Below are 27,574 nucleotides of genomic sequence, written 5' to 3' on the forward strand. Positions count from 1 at the left end.
CCTCGCAACTACAACTTTGGTAGGCGTGTGCACAATAAGGAGGTTGTTTTGTCGTGGTACTGGGTCACCGTGGCGACTCGAACAATGAGTCCTCCACTTTCCATAAATTATTTATTTATATTCTAAGCTTTTAAAAAAGTGATGAAGAATATTGTTGGATAATAAAATTATGAAAAAGGACCTCAACTTTAGATTATTAAAATGGGCTTCACTTCTCCCAAGATTTTACAGTATGGGACAGACATGGAGACAGAGGCGATTGTTAATGATCAGTGGCATAAATACATGGTTCAACCACATAACTCGTTTTTCGATTTAATGGAATCTGCCCTAACTGCTCCTCTCTCTCTCCCTCTCTCTTTTTAATTAAAATATCTTTCATCTTGAATTTACATTAACTTTTTTAAAAAAAATTCTTGATTATTTCTTTTAACTTAAATCATCATTACGTTCATTGTTACTGTATCAATCATTCACATTATTTGACTGCCCGATTTCTTTACTTTATTATTGTAACATCCAATACTTCATATTATATTTATACTAATAATAATCTTCAGACACGAACTCAAAAAAAATAAAGACATGGTCCCTATTCCTTTCTCAAATACAATCTCAACATTCCTAAATCATTATTTTTAATGCTCTCTATATCATCTATAATGTGAATCACTACTATTTTAGCAACTTTTTGCATTCTTACGGTGTGAATGACCATCATTTTACTATTCAGATATTTGATATAACTTAATTTTTATAATAATTGGCATTTTTTTTTGCAAGAAATGAATTTATTACTTAAACGGCCCAAAACATCTCTAAAGAACAAGTTAAGAAAATGAATTTTACAACTAATAGGTGACTAGTATTATCAAAACTAATATTACAACCAATATGAATACGAAAGCAACAATTATAAATATAAAAGCCACCTATATGATCAAGACGATTATTATTAGTATGGCTATGATCAGAGGCAATATTATCAACAACCTATATGATCAAGGGTATTTCAAGCAAAAAGAGTTTCCGATATCCCATTGCCTAACATTATAGTTTCCAAGGAGTTCACTTTATAAACTTCTCTTTAAATAGGGGTGAATTGTTATACCCATGCTATTAAAGAAAGAATATCATCATGACATCACCAATGACAACTATCACATTAGATCCAATTTCATTAGTGTTTCTAACTTCCAAGCTCAGGCGACAATCTAAATTTCTTTTCAATGGGCCGAAATTGAATTATGAACTTTTGAGAGGTAAAATATGATTTTGTCATATATTACTTTATGATTTCATCATTTTTAAAGGGTTACGTAGAATTTTTTATTTTTGCGGAGTAAAATATAATTTTATTGTATATTAACTTATAATTTCATCATTTATGAGGAGACAAAATTACAATTTTTCTACTTTGGGGGGCTAATACCCTTACCTGCTTCTCTTTGATTTGCCTTTAGCTAGGCTCACTAATCTCGAAGGAGATCAAATTTGATCTATATTCTAAGATGAGTCTAAATTGAATTCTACCGAAAAAATAATTATGAGATGAAAGACTCACTCATAACACCACCTTCATCTAATCCATCTTCTAAAAGAAGAATAAAAGACACATCATCTATACACTACTTAAATACGATTTCAACATTCTTAAGATTACTATTCTTAATGACTCTACACCATTTATCACATGAACCTCCTCCATTTTAACAACTCCCATCTTCTAAAAGAAGAATAAAAGACACATCATCTACACACTACTTAAATACGATTTCAACATTCTTAAGATTACTATTCTTAATGACTCTACACCATTTATCACATGAACCTCCTCCATTTTAACAACTCTACATGCTTCCTCCAATGTATTTTATAGAAGTTAATTGTTATAACACTTTTTATAAGCAGATCATATATATATATATATCTCAAAGACTTGGTTGGATTCTTTTAGAGCAATTTTAAAAGTGCATTTGTTTTAACTTTTTAGCAAATAGAAAAAAAAAACCCATCCTTTTGTGAGTTCAATACCTTCCAAGTTATTATTTGCAAAATCAAGCTTTAGTTGAGAAAATAGAACTCCTCTCATTAAATTGGACTAACATTGATAGAGCATGTTGATTATTATTAGGGAATGTAATATTGTATAAACGTGACAAGAGAGTTCGGCTTTGGATCAACGATCTATTCCAGTGTTATATGCACATATATGTATACATTTATGACTGGTATTTTGCAGGTAGGACGTTAGCTTTATGGTAATGCAGCTTTATGTCTTTTCCTATCTGAAAATTAAACACATGGGCTCCATTAGCCACTTAACTTACATTCCTAAGTATGACTGCAGTACAGCCAATGTCAATGAAAAGCCAAGTCCATTTCTTTTCCTTATAAAATAGTCTGAATAGGTAGGTTATAAATACTTAAATAGGAATCTAAGCTTATTGAATGTCATTTTACAACAAATTAGTGCGCTCGAGAGTCCCTAATGATTAAATAAATCAAAATTAAGAGTCGTCACTATAATTGGATAACCAGCACTGAAAACTAAACCATGACTAGTGAAAGCAGCAGGCATGAGATGAGTATGGAAGGCGGGTTCCTGCTTCAATTAGAGAGTGTGAAAGAAATGAAATGAAATGAAAAATAAACCCTACAAGTTTGAGGATTCCACAACATTGAAGACTGCCATTCAAACCCAAAATTTAAGATCATCATGTGCCGAGTTAATGGTATTCACCTCATTTTCTGTCAGTGTTCTGAAACTACACAGTACACATTAAACGTACACACAGATATGACTCCAGTTTGAATACCAAATTTCGCAGAAAGATTTACAAAAATTAACTCTTTATGTCAGTATGAACACCAAATAGTAGGACCCTGTTCGTTTCTCTCTTACCCTGTTTCTCGTATTCTACCTCCCCGCCAAGATTAACATGAAGCTCTTACGAATTAGAACACAAAATCAACTCTTTATTGCATAGTTCAGCATACCAAAGTATGATTTGTACCTCTGTGCTAATCCGAACATGCCCAGTGTCCCACCAGTGTGAAGTATCACCACATTGGAATCATCTTCATGTGCACGGGTAATTCTTGTGGCCATTTCCCAAGCTGCTAAAGTATATACAGGATCCAATGGAATACCAGTTTGCTGTGCAACTTGTTGGCAAGCTTCTATTTCTCCTTCCAAAACATTGCCAAATCTATTACAAAGAGCAAAAACGAAATCTAAATTGATTTAGTCTGAGAATAAGAAGCTATTTCGAGAATTAAAACTATGATACAGATGGTTATCGTTTATCGTTTGACATTTCTTTTATTAACTTCATGAGTTCTTATAGCATTAATTAGTTTCACAGATGCTCCAGCATTACCTCAGTCACTGGTGCTAATTTGACTGAACATTGCAATTTGTAGGTTTAATTTTAATTCATTGCCTCTTAAAGATGCGTGTAAAGATCTCGGTTTTCATTGCTTCTCCCTTCATTCACCCAAGTGAAATGATTCAGAAGAAAACTTATAACTACACCCTCAAATGTAAATCAAAACAATAAATTGCATCATTGAAATTTAAATCATAAAGAATGGAGTAAATGAAAACCTGCAATTCTCTCATGTTGACACATTATACTTCATAAGAAAGCCTAGTTCAAGTCTACTTTTGGTTGGTCAATATCCTTCTCAACCTTAGATTTCTTTGGGAACACATCAAGCACGCTTACCTTTCTCTGCCATATATTTAAAGGTCTCATTTCTTATATTATATAAATAAATATTCTCAGTAAAGATTGTGTCCATCATAGGTGATGCCCCTCGTGCATCAAAGAAGTTGGGAATTAGCTTATGCAGAAGTTAAACTGTAAGCAATGAAAAAGAAAACAAAAGTAGCAGTACTTTACTTTCTTGGATGGCAACGGTCTACCCAGTGCACAATTCCATCATTAGCTCCATTTAGTTTGTGACAATCAAGAAGAAAACGAAATTGCCTCTTGAATTCAGCAATTAATCGTCTCTCTTGTTGTCTGTAAGTGTCCATTGTGTCAGCCAACATTACTGCTGTAATCTTCCATGGAAGCCTGGGAAATTGCAAGTGCAACAGTATCAATGAGTATTTAGTGAAATGCACTTCAATTTAAGAAATTCATTCATAAGAAAATTATGTAATTATTTGAGAATATTAGACTTAACCAGAAAGATATATGATAAAAACAGTACACACCCTAGATACATGGCAGCAAGGCCTAAACCAACAGCAGTTGTTCCAGTACCAGAATCCACAACAAAATTGAAAGCCCTTTTTTTTCCAAGTAAATGGTCCTGAGATAAGTAGTCAACCAGCCGAAACATACCTATATGAAAGAAACCAATTAATTGAAGCTCCCTAGAAATCAAAGAATAACAACTTAAAACCTGAAATTGATAAATTAGTGGCATATAGAGGGATTAAGAATTTACAAACTCTAGAATATCAATAAAGAAAGAAATGGGGACAGATTGTAGACAAAACCCTAAGGTTTTTAAAGACTATGCTCTTTCACAGAAGCCATGATGAGAAAGCCGTGAGACCGAGGCAGTTGAAGTATTCTCTAGTGGATGGCCCTGGCCATTTGTCATGAGTTACCATTATCAACCAGATCAAAGTCTAGAATAATAAAGGCAATTATTTTCACCTGCACATCACTTTCGAGCTGAATAATCTACATAAATTATTTATGCATACAAAGCAAGCAATTTATTGTTAACGCAAGAATTATATCATAAGGTTTTCTTGGAACCTGTCATTGTGATGACAGGCAATGTTGGATGTTAACAAAGAACACGATTATATTTGTGAAAAGTATTCAAGATTTTATCCAAATAGAGAATCTACAATTTTCTTTTACCTAGTAATGCAACAGCATCTTTAGCACCTTCATTGACTATCGCAACCTTCCTTGAGTAGTTCTCGGTGCCTCTAGGAGCATCCCTTTGCACAAACTTTGAACACTCAAATGTCTGGGATGCTAGAGAAGAATCAATAATATCATTGCAATATACGACGCTACCTGTATGGCCTGCAACCATACTAGCATGTGTCTGTAGCATTTCTTCCCTGTGGGCATAAAAAGATCTTGGAACATATGTTACATTTCCGTATATTGTTGAAATCAAGTTATAGCCAGTCAGAATTTGTGGCTGCTCTCCTCGTAGAAGCAAGTGTGACTTCAGTCCTCTCTCTGCACAAGAAACAGCTGGAAAACACACAAATGACTAATATGAAGCAAGGCTTTATGTGACTGGTATATAACAAAGCTTGTTAGAATTCTGGGAAAGAAAGTTTAAGAGGAATTTACACTTGTAACTGAAACAAGAAAATACCTACCAACAGCTGCTGCATGCGCGCTTTGACAACCACCACATGTAACCTAGAAAAGTTCTCAATATGAAATTATCTAGTCTCCAGTGTTTGCAAGATTGAAAAGGCTCTCGACCGATTCACTTAAAGAAAAAGACAGAAAGCAGGGAGGACGGGTGCATCTAGGAGACAGTGCAACAATATCTGTCTATACTCTAGAGGTTGTATGTGTGGTAAGATATTTCCTGTCCTGAGAACAAAATGTTGACCATAACTGTTTATTCCATAATTTTTCTTTTCCAAAATTACAACCTATTTCTATTCAAGCCACCCATGTAAACATTGTGAATAAATGGTAACAATTAATCCTTAGTCTAGTAAGCCCTTAAATAACATTGGTCAGCATCACATATGCATATAAAGTCTTACATAAAGAATGATATCAGACCTGCCATCTGTCCTACCAGATTTGGATAGAGATATAAGGGAGTTCATAGAAGAGAATGAAGCGAAAAATTAACATGTGGAACCAGATGGATAATGCATATTCATGTAAAAGATAGGTAAATCTAATCCACTTGCCATCTTAAATGTGATGGATGCACAATCTTACCACATCAGTCACACCATGATCTTCAATGAGAGGAAGCAGTCCGTCCAGTTTTCTTGCTTTATTGCCATTGACAAAGGGGTGCAATAAATCATCCCTTACAATATAGAAAGATAAGCCTTGATTTTCATAAAGCATCATGTTGCCAAGACGAGGCTGATTATTTTTTAAGAAAGAAACATTGCTAAACAATCCCCCTCCTTTTTGCCCTTGTTTTGAAGAAAGTGTAATTTGATGAATATTGGTATCAGGACTGAGCAATGTCCACCTTCTGCAAAGCAATTTTGACATGAACTCTTCACCACTTGGTTTGGTGTTAGGGAGTGCCTGGAGTTGGGAAAACACTGCTCAACTGTTAGTATGAATCCCAAAAAACTACAATAATAAGATGGACAATAGTATCAATAAGCCATACAAGTGCATATTGATCTTTAGGTATCATAAATGGCTACTAGCAATAGCTTGGTAGCACCAATGGCTGCAGCAGCAAAAGGACAATGCAAGGAGAAAGCAAGCAAGGAATTTTACTTTCAAGGGAGAGACAAAAGGGGAATCAGAAAGAAATGGTGAAATAAAGCATTGAAATAACTTATTAACTACTTCAACCATGATTGATATGATACCAAGTTGCCACCACATGTAAAGGCCAAACTACAGAGCATATTCTTGAATCTAACACCATAAAATTGCAAAACCAGATATCACTTAATTCCTCAATTCTTATATGCTGCCTCTAACATTTACCAAACCTACATATCTACATTTCTCTTTAAATCTAATTAACAGATGACAGATTTTAACAATTCTAGAGAGCAACATTGACAATGACATTATTTACTTCCAAGAAGTTGAAGGCAACATGTTCTCCTGCCAATAGAGGTCCATGAAAACCATAATCTGAAGGAAAATTAAAACATTTCTAAATTGTTTAGACTTTAAAGTTCTCACTATTTAACTCTTTGCTTTCTTGCCAAAGTGAATGCAAACTAAGACATCAGTCACCACTCAAATCCCAACGAATTTTATATCAATCCGCTGACCCCAACACAGAAACTTAAAGCAATTAAGAAAATCATAAAATTCCAGGCAGATAATAAGAAGAGAACCTGAGCTGAAGGGAACCCATTTTTGTTGATAGCTGTTAAAGCAGTTTTAGCGGGACAACAATGAAGTTTCATTTCACTCAGCTCCCTGAATTAGCTCAGACCCGGCCGGGACGCTTGTTTTTGTTGTCTTTGTGTTCGCGTTTTTCACCCTTTGTTAGGACCCAAAAGGGTGGGAGAGAGAGAGTATTGGCATGCCAATTGTCCACTTTTTAATCAATAACTGGTATATATTTCGAGTAACTAAAGCAGTAATAAAAATATTAAAACATTTTATTTATTAAATATTTATTAATAGTTTAATAGTATAATATTTCTATCTTTATTTTATCAAAAGATAAAAATATTATCTTAAGCGTTACATGTTGAGATAGTTAAATGATATATAAAATAATTATTCATTCAAAAATAATATTAAGTATTAAAATAACTAACTAATATAAATAATAAAGTGTAAATTTTGCTTAATTATAAAATATACAATTTCAAAATAATAAAAATTAATTTTCATTAAAAAATATTAATTATAAATATAATTATGATGAATCATAAATCTTATTTTGAAACTTTTATATTTACAAAAATATATATATTGCATTAGAATAAGTACTCATTCATAAAATTTATTGTTTAGAACTCGTTTGACATAGTTCAAATCATTTTTGAATAGTTATGTTATTGATTTCCATATTTAAAAAAAAAACTAATATTTTCTTTTTTCAAGCTTAGCAATTAAAATGAATAAAGATTTTGTAGTCAAATTTTTTATTCTATTATAATTTAGATTGATTGCATTATATAATTAAACAATCTTCACTAGGATTGACACTCAACAAATTTGCCTCTCTAATTTTGCTTACAAGTTAAGTATGTGAGAAAGTAAATGAAGATAGTGGAAAACAAACTTTTCTTGATTTCTTAAAGTGATTATCATATGTGCATTCCTCCCCTCTGGTAATGGGTCAACTCTATTTGCGTTTACTTTGTGGGAAATGCCATCCTTTTCAACCATGGAAAAAGATAGGAGAGTTAGTGAGCCGAGCTATGCCAACAGCCAAAAGCTGGCTTTCTAAAAATTATTACCGACGGGTTAGTTAATCCGATATATTTGGGAGTGAGAAATTGACTCATTCCGATAGCCTTGAGTGATAAGCCTTGAGAAATGGATTCAACTGGACTCTTTCAAGTAACATGCTGAAAATTGAAGTGGAAATTGGTGCAGAATCACTTGTTACCAATGGTATGACACAAAAGGGAAGCAAGTTGTCCCTTAGAACTTGTTTCTAATATTGGTTACTTTTGCATCTCTTCCAAATTTTTTATATTAATAGGTAAAACGTTACGTGTAACAACCTTCCTCGCAATTTGAAAAGAAGTTTGATCTCAAGAGTCCAAATTGAGTCGTAACTCCCGGGATAAAATCAAAATGAAAGTGAAAATATTTCCTAGCGCTAGTAAAAATTTTACTAAGCCAAAGCTTAAGAGGAAAATAAAGAAAGGAAAGTGGTTGTTGCTTTGTCTTTTTATGATTTCATTTGATTACTAAGAAAAGTATAGATGAAGAGAGAAAAAGGAAAAGAGGGAATTTGTTGATAAAATGATGAGAAATATTTTTATGGAAGGGAAGGGAGGTTTGCAATGGGTAATGTTATTGGATTATCTTTGGATATCGCCAACCACTGCTATTCGATACCATTGAAACGTCACTGCTTTCAGTTGGGATCCAAGTTTGTTGTTGTTGATATCGAGTCAATACCATCCTCCTTGGCAACAGTGGAGTTCGCTTCTCCTTATCTGCGCTTCTTCAAGCGCACTTCATGACCATGATCCTTTGTCCTCAATTTTCTCTTGGGTCTCGCTCGCAGATCCACCGCCACCGCCACCGCCACCGCCACCGCCACTACAACCAAAACCGATTTCCTACCTTCCGTTTCTCTTCTCGATGGATCCCACTTCTCGCCCCGCTGTCGTCATCGACAACGGCACTGGGTACTGTTTATCTTCTCGTTTTTGTAACTGAATATTACTCTAAACTACGTGCTCACTATCTCATTTTTTGTTATTATTCAACTGGTTCTCTTTTTTTAATTTGTTTGCAGATATACTAAGATGGGATTTGCGGGTAATGTAGAGCCGTGTTTTATTCAACAAACAGTAGTAGCAGTTAACGAATCTCTTCTAAATCAATCTAGAGCTTCTTCCAAATCTAATTGGTTAGCTCAGTATTCAGCTGGGGTAATGGCAGATCTTGATTTCTTCATTGGAGATGAAGCACTCACGCGATCACGATCAAGTAATAACTATAACATTACCCATCCCATTAAGCATGGTCAAGTGGATAATTGGGATGCTATGGAACGATATTGGCAACAATGTATTTTTAATTATTTACGGTGTGATCCCGAGGATCATTACTTCTTGCTGACTGAGAGTCCACTTACTGCTCCTGAGAATCGAGAATATATGGGTGAAATCATGTTTGAGACGTTTAATGTTCCAGGGCTTTATATTGCTGTGAATTCTGTCCTTGCTTTAGCTGCTGGGTACACGACATCTAAGGTTTGTGACTGGTTTCCTGTAGTGTTCTGTTTTCTGGTATAATATATCTTCATGTTAGTTGTTCACTAGTAAGTTGGATGAATCAATTAGGGTCCTTGATTGTACATGATTTTCAGTATCTTTTATATTTATAAACTACACCTTTTAAGGTTGAATCTTGAGTGTGAAAGTTGGTTCTAGGATGGTTAGGTATTCATCAGACTACTAGCAATTGATTTAAATCCATTTAGTGATTGAGAAAGAATTGTCATATAGATTATATCACTGATCCTTAAGAAAGGCTGAAATTTTTGCTTAATCTATTGTCTTAAATTCTTCATTAAAAATAAAATTGTATGCTTAGAACTATAATTATTATGTTTTATAAGAAACTGTGCAAATTTGAGGAAAATTCACGACCACGATCGCATCCGAGACATCTGCAATTGCAGTAAACATGTAGCGATCGCGATAACTGTTAATCTCTGGTGCCTGCCTTATTATGTTTCCATACGTTTAAATTTGTTTATTTGTTTATTTATTTAATTATTAGAGAGAACTATGATGGAGGCATATAGCTGTTGCTAATCTTGTGGGTGTAAGCTGTGGGTAATGTTGAATACTTCATGCTTGTAGTGTTTAAAGAACCGCTCTAGCTTCTATTTAGCTTCAGACCTTTTGGGGTGTTGTTTTTCTTGCTAACCGTCATCATCCTTATATATTGATCATTTTCATTTAGTTTGACCTACAGTTTTCTGTAGTGTGAGATGACAGGGGTGGTAGTGGATGTTGGAGATGGGGCTACGCATATTGTTCCTGTTGCAGATGGTTATGTTATTGGGAGCAGCATTAAATCAATACCAATAGCAGGAAAAGATGTTACTCTCTTTATACAACAACTGATGCGGGTATTTTTGTTTTTTTCCCATGACTTATGATCTGAAATCATTGATTGCTATTTATTCAATTGTCAAGTACTTAAGGTTATTATCATGTCTTGATGAGAAAAAACATACACTCCTTGGCATTACTCAGCCTTGTCCATGGTTGGATTTATTGGTGTTCTCAAGTTCTTCACCTAGGCACACCTATGCTATGCGCCTTAGCGCTAGGCAACAAAAGCACCTCAACCCTTTCAGGCGAGGCACATTTGATCAGGCACATTTCTGGTGCTCTTAACTGCATTCTTTTTTGTAACACTATGGTTGGATTTATCGGTGTTCTCAAGTTTTGCACCTAGGCATGCCTATGCCTTGCGCCTTAGCGCTAGGCAACAAAAGCACCTCAACCCTTTCAGGCGAGGCGCATTTGATCAGGCACACTTCTGGTGCTCTTAACTGCGTTATTTTTTATAAGGTGATATGCATACAAAATGCTTGCCTGATTGAATTTGGAGTTTTCTATCTTTGTTTACTAGTAAGAAAGGGGATGATATTGAACTCTCTACTTCTCAATATTTGAGTATTCAACATTCGTGAGAGCAGAAGGAAATCATGCATATTCCACAAAAAGTTTGCTTTTTGTACAAAATATCGCCTTATTTCACTTAAGCGAGTGCTTCTCACTCTTTTTTTGCCTCTCACATGAGGCAATATAAGGATTCTAGCACCTAGAGTACGCCCTTGACAACATTGGGTTTTATATGCTTATGCACTTCCCTTTATATGCTGTGCTTTCAAACATTCTGTTCCAGTTTGTGAACATTTTGCATCCTTCCAATTGTTATTTCGGCTATGTGGTGGCTTCTCTGAGGAAACACAATTTCATTTTACATATATGCAGTTTATTGTTTTGAATTGTTTGCCTTTTAAAGCGATGCTAATCTGAATTTGAGAACAGGAACTGCTCTCTGGTGGCAAGCTAAACTAAAGTGTCTTCCTGTTTCTATTTACCTTTTCCTTTTGGCACTTCTGGAACTTTTCCTTTGTATTATCGTTGTTCTTGTGGTATTTGTTTGTAAAGGGTCGGAAACACTGGGCTTTAGTATTGAATCTTCTAATAGTTGTTATTATGTGTGTTTGTGTGTTTATCCTAGATTTGTGGATATAGAGACTGTAAAATAATGTGTTCTGTAATCATGAATTCTTGCCTTTTCACTCTGTTATTTGCAGGAAAGGGGAGAGAAAGTTCCACCCGAGGACTCATTTGAAGTAGCTCGGAAAGTGAAGGAGAGATATTGCTATACTTGTTCTGATATTGTCAAGGTTATTTTGCTTTCATTGGATTGTGATTTTGGAAATACCTTGACTCTATTGTTTGCCTCATGATTCTTACCCAACATGACTAATGATGTTCAGAGGTTCTGCATTCTTTTAACAATTTGGTCATAACCATGTTTTGCATGTATTGCAGGAGTTCAACAAGCATGATAAAGAACCTTCAAAGTACATCAAACAATGGAGAGGTATTAGACCGAAAACAGGGACACCATACTCCTGTGATATTGGTTATGAACGATTTTTGGGCCCAGAGGTTTGTCCTATTTTTCCTTGTAAGCTTATTTCTAAAATTTAAGATTACTGGCAGAATTCCCTAATATTAGCGAATATGTCAATCTCATAAGATTACTTTTAGGGGTGTTAGTTTAGGATTTATATATACATTTTGTACAAAAGGAAAATCTTGATTGCCCTGTGCTATTTACATTTCTTAATGGCATGCTTTGGCAATTTCCTACTTTGGTGATACAGCTAGGTATGTGATGATTGACTTTGTTTTCCAAGAAAAGAAACACTACCTTAACTTGGCTGCTTACAAATTGCTTCTGGAATGTTGCTTGTTACTGATTTTTATCTAATGGTTGGTTTGACAGGTTTTGTTTAATCCCGAGATCCATAACAGTAATTTTACAACTCCTTTGCCGGCTGTAATAGATAAGTGCATTCAGTCAGCTCCAATTGACACAAGAAGGGCTTTGTATAAGGTGAAATATGCATAGGCTCAAAAGAAAAAGATAAGAATATTGCAAAATTTTCATTCTTAGACAAGATAAATCTAAATGAACAAGAAGAAAATATTATATTTGAAGGTTTAGATACATGATTAAGGATTAAATTGGTAGTCATGCACTTTGCATCTTGATTGGTTCTTAGCTCAGCTTTCAGTTTTTTCACGGATGTCGTTCTTGGAAATTTAGGTTTTTTTTATTTAATCTCTTGCATCAATCTCCAGTACTCGTGAGTTGATTATAATTTCCTTTCACTAACTTGGTTTGGTATAAATCTATATATTGAAAGTGTAGCTAGTTGATTCCTATTTTTTAAGACCAAAAAAATAAAAAACCCTTAGCCTAGTTGCAAGACATTGGTACTTGGCTGTGTCGATTGCTGTTTACTTTCTTGATAATGACCAAAAGTTAAGTTCATAGATTAATGAATGAATTGAGAAGAGAAAAAGGAAATCTGCACATGTTTTCTTTATTTTAATATAAGATCTTTTTACACGTCTTTTGTCACTATTTAACTCTTTCAGAATATAGTGTTATCTGGTGGATCAACCATGTTCAAAGACTTCCACAGAAGGTTGCAGCGGGATCTGAAAAAGATTGTAGATGCCCGAGTTCTTGCTTCTGATGCTCGGTATGGTGGGGAAGTAAAAGTAAGCACTTTTGGGCCTTAATTTATGTTTTCATCCCATTAACATTTAAGAAAAGCTCAGTGCTAACCTCCTTTTGGGGCTTCACCATCCAGGCACAACCTGTGGAAGTTAATGTAGTCAGTCATCCTATCCAAGGATTTGCAGTGTGGTTTGGAGGTTCTGTACTTGCATCAACACCTGAATTTTATGCGGTATGTATCTCTCTTTCTAAGCTTATCTTTCACTTTTGTTTCTATACAGGCTGCTGAATGGCATCGAGTTTGGCTTCTATTGTCAGCTAATGTTCTTGCTTCGGTTGATATGTCAATTTTCTGATGCGCTTCCCATTACTGTTGCCTTGTGCATCAATCTTAATCTCATATGCTAAAACTTGGCTTTTGGCTGAAAGTCTGCTGACCTCTTCAATGTGCAGGCATCTCATACAAAAGCAGAATATGAGGAACACGGAGCAAGCATTTGCCGCACAAATCCTGTGTTTAAGGGGATGTATTGAGGCAAATATCCTTTTCAGGTGATTAATGAAAAAATATTCTCTGATGATGCTCAAGGTGGTGACTTGCTATTTCAATTGCCATCAAGCTCATCAGTTTATTTCAGTTATTCCTGCTTTTTGCTTGGTGCTCATGTGTATTGGTTGTAAGAGGTCGGTTGATGTAGAGCATATTAGGTAGCCAGTCTTAATAGCAATGGTAAAAAAATTAAAATTATTACATTCATTCTTTAATTAGGAGTAAAGGGTCCTAATGGCAGCACTATAGAATGCAGTCAGATTTGTTACCCGCAAGCACTGCCTACGCTTGTTGATCGGATGGATATCAAATAGTTGGAAAAAAATGTGAGCCGAATTGCAGATTTAGTTTCAGCTTACATAGGACGTGATAGGGATTTAAAAATATATATCTATGAAGCAGGGTGGTTGGTTGTGTTTTGGTGGGAGCAGCAGCAAACCCGGTCGTGTTTAGGTGGGAGCAGCAGCAAACCCGGTGGTGTTTAAGTGTCATTTCTTTCACCAGTGCATTTTCTGTTAGCAAACAAGATGGGAATACTTTTGTGTTAGAAATTCAGTTTTCTTATTATTGACATTTTGTAATTTGGTGTTGATCTTTTGTGTAATATATAAAGTTGGCTAATATTCAAATATGGTTTGCTTGTAATTAAGGTACATTTTACGACAATTATGGTGTTCTTTATATGGGATTTATTTTTCTCTTATCATTTCTCTAGGGGTGTGCTTGGACACTTGGTTGGGGAAAAGTGAAAATAAAATTAATTTTTCCAGATTGGAATGATAAGAGGAGGAAAAATGAGAGATTTGTATATTAGTTTAAAATTATATATTTTTCAATTGTTTTATTTTTTTCCTTTCATTTTGAATTCTACCAAGCAATAGATGAAAAAAAATAATATGAAAAAGAGTATTTATGTTTACCATCATTCTAGTTTTTAATCCCTCCAATTTTCTTTTCACTCTACCTAGCAAAGTTTAAGAGTGTGATTGGTTGAATTAAAGGATATGAGTGAGTGGAAAAGTGAAAAGAAAATAAATTAAATATGCTTGGTAGGGAAGCAAAATCAGAGGAAAGACAATAGAAAATATGATCATTTTTCATTTTAATACACAAAATTGGTCTTTCTAAATTGAAATAATAAGAGGAAAGAAAATGATAGAGTGATTTATATTAGTTTAGAATTATGCATTTTCAAAAGTTCTATTTTCTCTTTTAATTTTTCTAACACTACTTAACAATAGAAGTCAAGAAAATTAATTTTTCTTTCAATTTTTTTTTTCTTACAAAACATACTTACAAAAAAACCTTTTTTCACTTTATTAAGCAAAACCTACATTGAAACTTGAAAAAGTAGCATTTGAGTCCCAACATTAATTTTTCACCTTTTAAAAGCTTGATTTGTAATAAAATCAAGTAGTAGGAACTCAGCCAAGCTTGTTTATGTTTGATTTGATATTAGGGATGATAATACTGCATGTTTTCTGAGATTGATTGTAGCCTAAGCCTACGCTGCGACACAGCTGACAATTTCACTCGGTTTAGTTGTTACTTTTATGGAGGCCACAAGAGGATAAAGGTCGAAAGGTTGAAAGGGGATGACTATATGGCCGTATGAAGTTCCAATTGAGATTACATTTATGATATTTTTTTAATTATATTAATAATTATGTTATGTAAATTTTAGACAGCATTTTTCTGTGTGTCTTGTTTTGTCTTATAATTTTTTGTATGACATTGAATATTGGCCCCGACTTGATAAACCAATAGTGACATCTTTGCTTCAACATAATATATGATTAATTAGTATTTAATGCCTGTGTTTTTTCCCCTTTTGCTTCCATTACATTGATTAATTGTAAAATCTCTTTTTTCCCTCAGAACCACCATGTGCTTTGGGACTGAGAATTAATTAGAAAAAAAACTCTTATCCACATGAATAGTACTTCATTTTGAGGTTGGTCTCAATTCCAAACGAAGAAATCAAATGTTTGCTCGTCTATTTGCTTTTACAAATAAATGTGCTTGCATATGGTCAAAGTATCAACAAAGATCACAACTTGATGATTTCTTTACTATAAAAACTGTAACTTCCAATATGACAAGTTATGAAGCTAAACCTATAGTGACATTTCTCTCATAAGGAAATTAAAGAACTTGATATTAAAACCAATCATTGATTTACTAGTCATGGGAGAAGGTACCAAATTGTACCCTACTACAAGGCACAATTGTTGATGCTGTGTTTAAGAACCGGCTTTATCCAAGGGTTTAGAAATTAGGAAGTCAATGTTAGAAGTTAAATTTCTGGGGACGAGGAAAAAGACTGTTAGTTTAATGTCGTCTTTCTTATTTGTAAATACCGAAAATGATAGCAACATATGGAGTACCAAATTCAGCCCCAATCTGAATCACAATATGCCATAACCTGCAAATAACTTGTTGCATCGATATCAATCAAGTGTTGGATTTTTCTTTATAGATGGAACCACTCTCAATGCAATATCTGGCCTCGTCTGTGTCAAGTACAAGAGTTTTCCTATTAACCTCTTACAGGATTCTGCATTCATCAGCTTTTCCTTTACTGGTTACTTGATTGTGTTCTACTACGGTCAGCTTCGAATCTTCTTCCATAGGTGTATTGAAAGGTTTCGATCTTTCCATTCCAGTTTATACTTTTTGGATCTCGCCACTTTAATGCCCCAAAAAAATACTTCAAGTCACCCACATCCTTTTATCTTAAAATTCTTATGCAATGTCATTTTCAACTCTGAAATCATTCGTTCATCATTACCAGCAATCAACAGGTCATCTACATATATCGACATTACAACAATTTTCTCATCTTACCTTTTAGAAAACATGGAGTAATCGTGAATAACCAGTAGCTGTCAAGGCTTGAGTTAATTTTTGATTCCACTGTCTTGAAGCCAATTTAAACCATATAGACTCTTGAGAAATATACACACCATATTCTCCCCCTGATTGTGAAATTCAAGGTAGACTTCTTCGTAAAGATAAGGAAATGGGTCTTTAATTTAGGAATTAACCAAGTTCTGGAAGAACGTACTTTACGTAAGTGTGTAGGAAGAATCATTTTAATTCTTTATGTATCAGTTTATTTATAGAAGTTGTTTCTTTGGCAATCATGCTATCATTAAGTCAGTTAATATGCAAGTATCTGTACACCTAAAACTATGATTTTGAAGTTTGTAGTTTTAGAAAATAATAAGCTAAAATACATATTTCATATGACATAACAAATTAGTATGTAATGGGACCCTTTGTTATTCATAAACAAATTCAACCAGCCTTTTGCTCGAAAATCTCAAACTTAGAAGACAAAGTAGCCGGCAACAGCAGCAGCTCCGGTGACAGCAGCCGTTACCCCAACCATGGTTGCACCATCACTGCTAGGAGGCTGGCCAGTAGCAACACCACTGATAGCACCAGCAACCGCACTGCCAACAGGGCCTTCAACTGTACCAACACTAGAGGGTGCACCTGCAACTTTACCAATGTGTCCAATGTCACCATTACTGTCGGGTGTAGCGGCAACAACGGTGGTGGCGGCGGTCTTGATGTCAGCAGAAACCATCACGAAAAGGGAAATTAAGACGAGAGTAAGAGCAAGGATTTGGCGTGCCATTTGTTCTTCTATAAGGTTTTATGATTAACAAAAGAGATTTTCCTTTTTCGATAATGATTAACAAATAGAGAGTTCCCTTTTTATTAATAGTTAACAATAGAGATGTAGATGCATATATATAGGCCTTTGAATTTTGGGGAAGAATTGGATATGCATGAAGAGGGGAGGAGGTTCGAAGTTTTACGTTGAAACACTTTGCGAGGATTAAGCAAAACCATTGCATATTTAGACTGTTGCAACCATGGAAACGAAATACAGGTATTATACACGCTAAATTTACAATAATTAAAATATATTGGAATAATGTCACAACTGGCACCTATAGTTGCATAAAATATTTAATGTCGTGCTTGCATTTTGAAAATGTCTAACGTGGTGTTTGAATTATCAATGTGTGTTTTATTATGATACTTGTACTTTTATAAAGTGTCTAATATGGTAGTTGTACTTTAAAAATGTCTAATGTGTCGCCTAAACTATCAATATATATGTTTTATTATGGTATCTAGTGTTAACAACGTTAGTGAAACGTTAAACCAACCAATAAAAATTCGACACAAATTTTTTCAAATAATTAAATCTAGATGGATAAAATAGCATTAGGTGAAAAATTAAATAAAACTAAAAACAAATTAACAAGTAACTAAACTTATTATTTGTACTTTCATAGATAATAAAAATATTATTTAAAAATCATTAAAATATTTGTACTTAAATGGAGAAGATGACATTTTGCTTATGTAAATATAATAATTACTACATTTTTATTAACAATATGTTTAGTTATTTAGTTATTTGATTTGATTTAATTTTTGTTTTATTTATTTTTTACATAATATTATATTATCGGTGTGGACTTGATGGTTTAGAAAAGAAAAGAAAAGAAAAATTCTCTGTCTTGAATTTTAATTGACTGGTTTAACATTTCACTATATATTGATAATTAAGGTACAATACTAAACATTTTCAAAGAATATGTACCGTATTAAATATTTTATGAATGTACATATACTACAATAAAATACATATTGATAGTGCAAGAATTATATTAAACATTTTTAAATACTAAGTACTACACTAGATATTTTATAAAAATATAGATACCAAATGTGATATTATTTATGCATATTTAGGTACCATGAAGGACGGAACACACTAAATTAATTATCAAATTACGTTAGTTAATTTTAAATCTGTGAGATGTATGCTAAATAATTATAACCTTGAAGTAATTAGGAAATTTTGCTAAAAATCTATTTTATTTTATAAATTTTCGAATATAAAGTAAATAATTAAAGATGTACCACATTTAGCAATTTAAACAAATATCAAAATCTTATTATAATAAAGCCAAAGCCTCTAACAATAAAAATTATCTTGTATCAACGGTTATATCATGTTATATGTGTAACACTTTAATTTTTTCAATGATAAAAATATTAAATTTTATTAATTTTATTATTGGAGTGCATTTTCAACTATTTTAGAGTTTTGAGTTTAATCGGATAAAATATAAATTGAGAAGTAAAATAATAATTTTTACTCTCGAGGTTTTTTTTTTTTTTTCATTTGGGACCTAAATATGACTAATATTAAAGTGATGTGCGGTTAAACTTTATGTCTTCTAGTTCTATGTCTAATCTCATTTTATCTCCCTTAATTGATGAGTACAAGATGCTCTTTCATATTAAGGGTTTTAGTTCTACGAAGCATGTCTTTCGAGAGAGGAACAAATGAATTAAGGAACAATTTTCAATTCTGTCTCCCTCAAATGTTGTTAATTTTTTATACTTATTTTATATTTGCTCTATTTTTCTTAGTTATGTAATCCCTAAAGTATTTGAGTAAAGGTTTTCAAATATATTCAATTATGAATAAAGTGATTACCTCCATTTATAGTTGAACTCCCTCAGAATCAACTATACAAATTAAGTTACATCGATTGTCAAGATTAGTTCCCATCTATAATAAGAGAGTTTTAAAGAATTTAAATTCTATATATGTTTATCCCTTAAGATTTTACAATAATTATCTTGGTAAAATACAATTTATTGAAGTGTTTCAACTTAATCAAGATTCAAGTAGATTAGCTTCTGCTTCTATTTCACGAATCAAATCAATTACAGTGTGCTAGATAAGCTCCATTTCATCTGTTCACCTTTATGGGACATTTTCTATGCATTGGTCACGAGCTTTGATCCGTGACCATGATACTGATAAAATATATTTAGGAATTAATTATGTACTAAATTTTACTTTATGATATATCATCTATTCATTAAGGGTAATTAAGAGAGGAATGATAAATCGAGAGCAAATTATAACTTTTGGGTGGCAAAGGGGAAAATAATTAAACACGATTTAATAACCAAATGTATAATTTACTGTATAAAAACCGAATGAATGATACACATAGATGGAATGCAGAGTGATTGAATTTAAGCGGGGAAAAACGTCAGTTGGGTGGGATCTTAATGGGCCAAGCAGTGACGAATGGATTTACCGAAACAGTCAGGGGTGTTAGGGCTTTGGAAACACTGTGAAAAACGAAAACATTTACCTCACAATCTTCCAAATTCTTCCTCTCTGTCTCACTTAACTCTAGAAAGCCCAGGACACTGAAACACTAAACAACAAGCAAGCAAGCAAGAAGCGTAGGAAACAGTAAAGGCCTGAGAAAATGGCGTTGGCATTCGACGAGTATGGGAGGCCGTTCATTGTACTAAAGGAACAAGAGCAGAAAACCAGGCTGAGAGGGATCAAAGCTCAAAAAGCCAACATTTCCGCCGAAAAAGTTATCGCCCGGGTTCTCCGCACCTCCCTCGGACCTAAAGGCATGGATAAGATGCTCCAAAGTCCCGACGGCAATGTCACCATCAGTTAGCTCCCTTCCCGCCTTTCTAAAAAAAATAAAAATTCCTTGATTTCCAAGTATCTGATTACTTGAGTATGATTTTGGAAAATAAATTTTCTTTAATGGATTTGTTTGGCACGAATTCCTAAATGATAAGTAGACTTTAGGACTAAGTTATTTGTTAAGAGAAATATAGGTTTAAATTTTAAGTTTAAGAATTCTTTTAGTTAGTTTATTAAACTCACTAGTTATTGGACTGAAAACTTTGGTTTTGGTAAAGTTTGCTAATTTGAAGTTATAAGTTTAACGTTTCAGGACTGTGCTTCTTGAAGTTAATATTTGTGGTGTAAATGTTAAAATTATTTGTGTTGGGTGTTTTTTAGTGAACTTACACATTGAGGCCGTTTTCAAAAAGTTTCCTGATTTCTTTTCTTTTTGGAGGTCAGCAAATGATGGGGCAACGATATTGGAGCATATGGATGTTGACAATCAAATTACTAAGTTGATGGTTGAACTATCCCGAAGTCAAGATTATGAAATAGGTGATGGAACGACTGGTGTTGTTGTCATGGCTGGAGCACTTCTTGAGCAGGCAGAGCGGCTATTAGAACGTGGGATACATCCCATTCGGATTGCTGAGGGTTATGAAATGGCTTCTAGAATAGCTGTTGAGCATTTGGAGCATATAGCTCAGAAGTTTGATTTTGGACCAACAAATATAGAACTTCTGGTTCAAACTTGTATGACCACTCTATCCTCCAAAATGCAAGTTTCCTAGCTCTTTTCCTGGTCAATTACTTAGTAGAATTTCTTGACCCTAGCAATGTTCTACAGCATCTAAATGTTAGTTGAATGCCTTAACTTGCAGGGATATTGGTTAATCCTGATTTCTTGTCCTTTTAACTGAATCTTCTGTTATAAATTTTACCTGAATGGAACTTGTTTTAATGTTTGCAAAACAGATATAGCCAGGGTTGTTTTGGCTGTGACTGGGGTTTTTATGGTGGAGTGTTGCAAAATCTGAATTTGATGGCACTTAGCTCAATTAAAATAGCTCTTGCTGTCAGATAGCAATTCATATGCTTGTTAGTACTGAGAAGTGAGACTCCTAATATTGGGATTCATTGCAAAAAATTGAGAATGCAATGCTAGACTGGTGTATATTGTATATGTTCTGTAATCTGAAATTGTAACCATTTTTTCTTCAGTGTGAACCGATGCAAGCGCCCTTTGGCTGAGATTTCTGTTAAAGCAGTTCTCTCTGTTGCTGATCTAGAGAGGAAGGATGTCAATCTAGATCTGATTAAGGTAGAGGGGAAAGTTGGGGGGAAATTGGAAGATACTGAGCTTGTATATGGAATCACTGTCGACAAGGACATGAGTCATCCACAGATGCCGAAGAAAATTGAAGATGCAAAAATTGCCATACTAACTTGCCCATTTGAGCCACCTAAGCTGAAGACTAAACATAAGGTAGACATTGATACAGTGGAAAAGTTTCAGACTTTGCGTCAGCAAGAGCAAAAGGATTTTGACAACATGGTTCAGAAGTGCAATGTATGACTGCTGATTGGAGTTCTAATGAAATTTCCTTCTTTTTTTTTTGGTTTGATCTTTTACATTCTTCCATGCTTTAAATTATTCTATTTGGAGAGACAGAAAAGGGGTATTGGTTTGGCTACCTTTGCAATTTTGGGGTAGACAACTTTTGATAGTAATGTTGTTGCAGGATGTTGGTGCCACCTTGGTTATTTGTCAATGGGGGTTTGATGACGAGGCTAATCATTTATTAATGCCCCGTAACTTGCCTGCTGTCAGATGGGTTGGTGGTGTGGAGTTGGATCTCATAGCAACAGCTACAGGCTTGTTCCTTTTTATTGTATTCATTTTAAAGACATGCTAGCCAATTTCATGATAGATAGATGTTTTGCTGCTAATAATGCATGCAACCTTGTCAACGGTCTTATTAGATTTATGTTCATAGGTGGAAGGATTGTGCCAAGGTTCCAAGAGTTGACCCCAGAAAAGCTGGGAAGGGTATGTTTTGCTCCATTCCTTGTCTATGTTATGTTGCTTAGAAATGTATGCTAGAACTAGATAAAGTCATCTGTTGGAAATTTTCCATGCATCATGTAGAGGACAACCAGTAATGCTCTAGTGGGATGATACAACATTTAATGAATTTTAGTTAGGGCAACCACTAGAGCACTGCTCATTTGGCCTAGCAATTTATGTTTGATGAAGTTTACACTTCTTAAAATCCCATGTTAATTGACTGGTATCGAACCATTTACCAAGACACTTACTTGCTATTTTACTTTTAGGCTGGTTTGGTCAGAGAGAAGTCTTTTGGCACCACAAAAGATAAAATGTTGTACATTGAACACTGTGCAAATTCAAGGGCTGTAACTATATTTATTCGCGGAGGTAGATTATTTCTCCTTGTTTTATCTTGATTTTATTTATGGCTTGTTGGATTATGTTGGGTTGATAATAAGTCATTTTTATTTGTTTATTTGATTTTGTGTCTTGAATTGGCTTGTATTTAATTTCCTGTTGCTAAATTGCTGGTTATGCTCATTGGCATTTTATTGGACCAGTTTTGGAGCAAGACTGTTCTCATCATATAACTTTTTGAAACAAATAAAAAAAAAAAAAGAAAGAAGGAAGGAAAATGACTTGGTTAAAGGAGTAGTGTAAAGGAAAAAGGGAACTACGTGACACTATTGAAGCAAGCCAAGAGACTTCTTGCATTCTTGTTTTGAGGTGTATGAAAATCTTTATTCTTGGCCAACACAAAACTGATTGGCCGTTTACAGAAGGCAAGGGTTTGTTTTTACACTGTACAATGTTGTAGAGAGCCAACAGTAACAACGGGCAGAATATTCCATGGTGAACTGCCCTAAGTTGAACCTAGATAGATTATGGATGTGTATATATGCATCTCATAGATGGCGTCCTTTGTGTTCGATGATGCATTAGGGAACAAGATGATGATAGAGGAGACAAAGCGGAGTATTCATGATGCACTGTGTGTGGCCAGGAATCTCATTCGCAACAATTCTATTGTCTATGGTGGTGGATCAGCCGAGATTTCTTGCTCAATTGCTGTAGAGGCCGCTGCAGATAAATATCCCGGCATTGAGTAGGTTTGAAGAAGCGCATTTAATCATCCAAATTTTGGAGTATTCCTTTTTTGTTGTACTAATCATGTTATATCAATTTTCTTTTATATGCAGTATGCAATCCTGGCATTTGCTGATGCTTTAGATTCTGTCTCCATTGCCTTGGCCGAGAATAGCGGCCTTTAACCTATTGAGACACTGTCAGCAGTGAAATCTCAGCAAATTAAGGTAAATTACCAGTAGTTACAGTATGATGATGCCTTCGATTTGTATAATCTCATTGGCATAGGATATTGTAGATAATTTATTTTCACATGCAAATTACAGGAGAATAACCCTCACTTCGGAATAGATTGCAACGATGTCGGAACTAATGATATGCGCGAGCAAAATGTGTTCGAGACGCTGATCGGGAAGCAGCAGCAGATCTTACTGGCAACACAGGTTGTTAAGATGATTTTGAAAATTGATGATGTTATTTCCCCATCAGACTATTGAGGTTTAATATAAACTGGTTCATCAAGAGGTTAACCCATTTTCATGGTTTTGATATGGTTCAATCTGGAGAGGGAAAAAAAAGAGAATGTTTTTGCTTATAAATTTTTGAACTGCCACTCCCTTTGATTTGTAGAATGATCACCTCTTTTTGTTGTGGATTTTTTTATCATTATTGTGAGGATAGACCCGGTTAAGCAACAAGTAAAAAAAAGATAGCGGAATAAGTTGAGAAGTTGAACACACAAATTTAACGTGGAAAAATCCCTTCAAAGAGGATAAAAAGTCACGATAAAAACTAAGCTCCAAAAATTCGAAAACAAATAACCTTCAAAATGTAAATACAAAATTTTAAAATTTAATTGGTATATTTTCTAAGGATGTAAAAGAGCTTATTTATAGGTTAAATTTATAGGTCAAATAATAAAAAAAATAATTTAAACTAATCAGTATTTGATTGAAACAAATAAATAGAGTTTAACTGAAAGATTATTTCTCAAATTTGACTGAAAATAGGAGTTATATGTAACAAATCTCCACCTTAACTCATATTTTCACGTCATCTTTGCCAATGCCCGACACGAGTCTATTTTGAACTATGCAGGGAATTAACTGAGTCGAATTTGTGCTTAGAAACTGGAAGACTTCTAGCCTTTGACTTGTACACTACCAAATCAAAACTAACTCGAGTCTGATTTTCACGAACATAGTGCCCTGACTTTTCAAAACTTGCATCCAAAAGAGAACCTTTCTTCAATGAAACAGTCATACTTCTTTTCCACCTATGACCAAGTTGCCTCTGCTCTAAACGAGTTGACTTCGACTCCATAACGGACAAGGGACGTTCGATTTCATCGGTCACTGTAGAACCTTCAAGAATATAAAGACTGTCAGGTTCTTTTACCTTTTAACAAAATGAGAGCTCCACGAGATACTTTAATGCCGCTTGACTTGATGTTGATTCTGCATCCTTTCAAGTCTAAAAATACTCAATGAGATGAGATTCTTTCGTAAATCAAGTACATACCTGACATCTGAGAGTGTCATAATCGTCCCATCGTGTATCCTAATTTTAACAGTACCAATACCAATTACCTTACTAGATGAATCTTTTTCCATGCGCACAACTCCACCTTCAACCGAACTGTATGTGGAGAACCGTTTTCTATTGGGACATATGTGGAAAGAACATCCCGAATCTAGAATTCACTCGAACATGAGCTTGGAGTTATCACTCGTTGACACTAACATGAAATCGTCACTATTTTCATCGGCCAAATTAGCACCAGCTACATCTTCCTTGTTACTCTCAGCAGCTCTTTTATTTCGCAATTTATAACAATCTACTTTGACGTGACTTAACTTTTTACAATAGCGACACCTTTTGTCTCGTTTCTTTGATGCTACCAAAATAGAAGCTTACATATTTGTCTTACTATCCAAATGAAACTCCTTGTCGAGTTTGTCTCTACTCAACAAATGACCATTTACATCTTCGAACGAGAGTTTGTCTCTGCCATAAATCAGAGTCTCTCTGAAAGACTTGTATGAAGGGGTTAAAGAGCACAATAATATCATAGCCTGATCTTCATCGTCAATATGAACCTCAGCATTCTTTAAATCATTTAAAAGAGTAATGAATTGACTGATGTGATTTCTAAAAAGCTCACCTTTGTGCATGCTAAACGTAAATAGACGTTTCAACACTAAACAGTTAGCCAAAGATTTAGTCGCATAAAGAATTTCTAACCTTTTCCACAAGGTGGATGAGGTTTTCTCCATCAATACCTCCTGCAATACCGTATTCGCGAGGCATAACTGGATTGCAGACAAAGCCTTTTCATCAAGCTCTTCCCATTCTATTTTATTTAAATTCTCAAGTTTTTTTCCCGGTAACAACCTTTTTTAAGCCGGATTGAACTAGAATTTTCATCATCCGAACTTGCCACAGATTGGAATTTGTCTCATTATTGAACTTCTCAATTTCAAACCTTATTGTTGCCATCTCTGAATGAGCTGATTTATAAAAATTGAACTAGCTCTGATACCACTTGTGAGAATCGACCCGATTAAGCAACAAGTAAAAAAATAGTGGAATAAATTGAGAAATTGAACACACAAATTTAATGTGGAAAAACCCCTCCAAAGAGGATAAAAAACCACGGGTAAAGATAATTTTACTATAATGGCAAAAGAACGAAGAGTACAAAAGATGGAGATAAAAACTAAACCCCGAAAACCCGAAAATAAAGAACCCTCAAAACGTAAACACAAAATTCTTTAAATGTGTTATGAGTTCTAATATCTAATGGGTGTATTTTCTAAAGTTGTAAAAGAGCCTATTTATAGGCTAAATTTATAGGTCAAATAATAATAAAATAATCTAAACTAATCAGTGTTTGATTAAAACAAATAAACAGAGTTTAACTGAAAGATTATTTCTCAAATTTGACTGAAAATAAGAGTCATATTTAACAATTATATTATTTTAAGTTCTCGAAAAACATACCTTTTTTTAATGTTACAATTTTAGTTAAATTCTTATACTTTTAATTAGCATTTATATTAATTGACTTTTAATTTGTATCTAAATAAATTTATCGTCCTTAAATAAATGTTAATATAAATAATTATTTGGCTCAAAATCATTAAATAATTAGTAAATTTACGTTTTGGTCATTTAACATTAAAAATTATAAAATAGTTTATTAAACTATTTGAAAGTTTCATCTAAGTCGTTGAACTGTTAAAATTACTATTGAATGATCTTTTTCTTTTTCATTTGTATCATTGGTATTAATTAAAAGTTTTTTTTCTTTTTACAGTGTAATTTTTTTCTTTATCATAAAATAATTTTAAATATTATGAATTTACTGAATCAAAATATATACAGCTTTCGTTTTGATCTCCGATGTTGATCGATAGATCGATTTGAATTTAAAATATATTCTTCTACTCATCAATGAGTACTTAAATGAGTATTTTCAAATAAATTGGTGAATTATTTGAAGTAAAAATTTTATTTGGATATAAACAGAAGATAAAAGATATTATTTATGTATGATTGAAGTGATATGGTTTAAAAGTTGCATTTAGTATTTTAACAGCATTTGAGAAAAATATATAGTTTTTTCTTCAATATTTTACCTGCAGCAATTTTTATTAGTGTCAATTAGTATGTTGGTACTGCAACTGATACACAATTTCTCGATTGTACTCTCTAGTGATTTCTGAATTTTTAACCGTCTTTAAAAATGATTGAAAATTGTAAACTAATAAACTTAATATTACGTCTTGTTTAATATTTTCAATGATGTAATTTATATGCATGTTTGATATTTTAAAATAAAAATAATTTGAAATAATTTTTTAAAAAAGTGTGAAAAACAATAAATAAATAAAAAATATATGGAGAATATTTTAATTAATTCTATTTATTTTAATTTTATATCATCTTATAAAAATTTAAGTTTAATTTAGTTTTTATTTAGAATAAAGTAAAATATTTAAAATTAAGGATAAAATATAAAATTTTATTTTTATAATTTAAAAATATATTACAATCTAATTATATTTCATAGTTAATTTTAATTAGTATATCAAATCATTTTATAATTTAAATTCAGTGGATTGATGTCAAAGAATAAATGAGAGATTTTTTTTTGTTTTATTATATGGGGAAAGAAGCATGGTTAAAAGCTCATTAACTTAAAAATCATGTGCCTGCTTCTATAAAACTTACATCACATATGC

General features: G+C 33.4%; 3 protein-coding genes across 8 annotated transcripts; 2 read left to right on the plus strand and 1 right to left on the minus strand.

Moving 5' to 3' along the window:
* Window positions 1-3,904: 3,904 nt before the first annotated feature.
* On the minus strand, window positions 3,905-7,279 carry LOC108477258 (D-cysteine desulfhydrase 2, mitochondrial). The gene is made up of 6 exons (XM_017779752.2): window positions 7,061-7,279; window positions 5,958-6,281; window positions 5,372-5,414; window positions 4,893-5,240; window positions 4,229-4,358; window positions 3,905-4,085 (listed from the first exon to the last, which is right to left on the minus strand). The coding sequence occupies exons 1-6, from the start codon at window positions 7,130-7,132 to the stop codon at window positions 3,905-3,907; spliced, it is 1,098 nt and encodes a 365-aa protein (XP_017635241.2). The 5' UTR covers window positions 7,133-7,279.
* Window positions 7,280-8,407: 1,128 nt separating this feature from the next.
* LOC108479874 (actin-related protein 3) lies at window positions 8,408-14,496 on the plus strand. Of its 4 annotated transcripts, none has more exons than XR_001870522.2 (11): window positions 8,408-9,046; window positions 9,157-9,616; window positions 10,357-10,503; window positions 11,707-11,799; window positions 11,948-12,067; window positions 12,408-12,518; window positions 13,067-13,192; window positions 13,285-13,383; window positions 13,605-13,703; window positions 13,921-14,027; window positions 14,104-14,496. XR_001870522.2 is itself a non-coding variant. In XM_017782708.2 (10 exons), exons 1-9 carry the CDS (start codon window positions 9,000-9,002, stop codon window positions 13,683-13,685), a joined length of 1,284 nt encoding a protein of 427 aa, XP_017638197.1. In that variant the 5' UTR covers window positions 8,408-8,999; the 3' UTR covers window positions 13,686-13,703; window positions 13,921-14,496. The 4 variants fall into 4 exon arrangements, 2 of the variants coding, with proteins under 2 accessions (XP_017638197.1, XP_017638198.1); XR_008276038.1 differs by having other exon boundaries at window positions 13,285-13,348; window positions 13,433-13,703; XM_017782708.2 differs by having other exon boundaries at window positions 13,921-14,496.
* Window positions 14,497-19,736: 5,240 nt separating this feature from the next.
* Window positions 19,737-23,926, plus strand: LOC108476889 (T-complex protein 1 subunit epsilon-like). Of its 3 annotated transcripts, none has more exons than XM_017779253.2 (9): window positions 19,737-20,226; window positions 20,648-20,966; window positions 21,410-21,758; window positions 21,931-22,063; window positions 22,186-22,238; window positions 22,526-22,628; window positions 23,184-23,350; window positions 23,441-23,554; window positions 23,654-23,926. In XM_017779253.2, exons 1-7 carry the CDS (start codon window positions 20,028-20,030, stop codon window positions 23,348-23,350), a joined length of 1,323 nt encoding a protein of 440 aa, XP_017634742.1. In that variant the 5' UTR covers window positions 19,737-20,027; the 3' UTR covers window positions 23,441-23,554; window positions 23,654-23,926. The 3 variants fall into 3 exon arrangements, with proteins under 3 accessions (XP_017634742.1, XP_017634741.1, XP_017634743.1); XM_017779252.2 differs by having other exon boundaries at window positions 23,184-23,346; XM_017779254.2 differs by lacking the exons at window positions 23,184-23,350; window positions 23,441-23,554; window positions 23,654-23,926 and adding an exon at window positions 22,802-23,100.
* The last annotated feature ends 3,648 nt before the right edge of the window (window positions 23,927-27,574 follow it).

Source organism: Gossypium arboreum, chromosome 12 (assembly GCF_025698485.1).
Source record: "Gossypium arboreum isolate Shixiya-1 chromosome 12, ASM2569848v2, whole genome shotgun sequence".
NCBI classification, from domain to species: Eukaryota; Viridiplantae; Streptophyta; class Magnoliopsida; order Malvales; family Malvaceae; genus Gossypium; species Gossypium arboreum.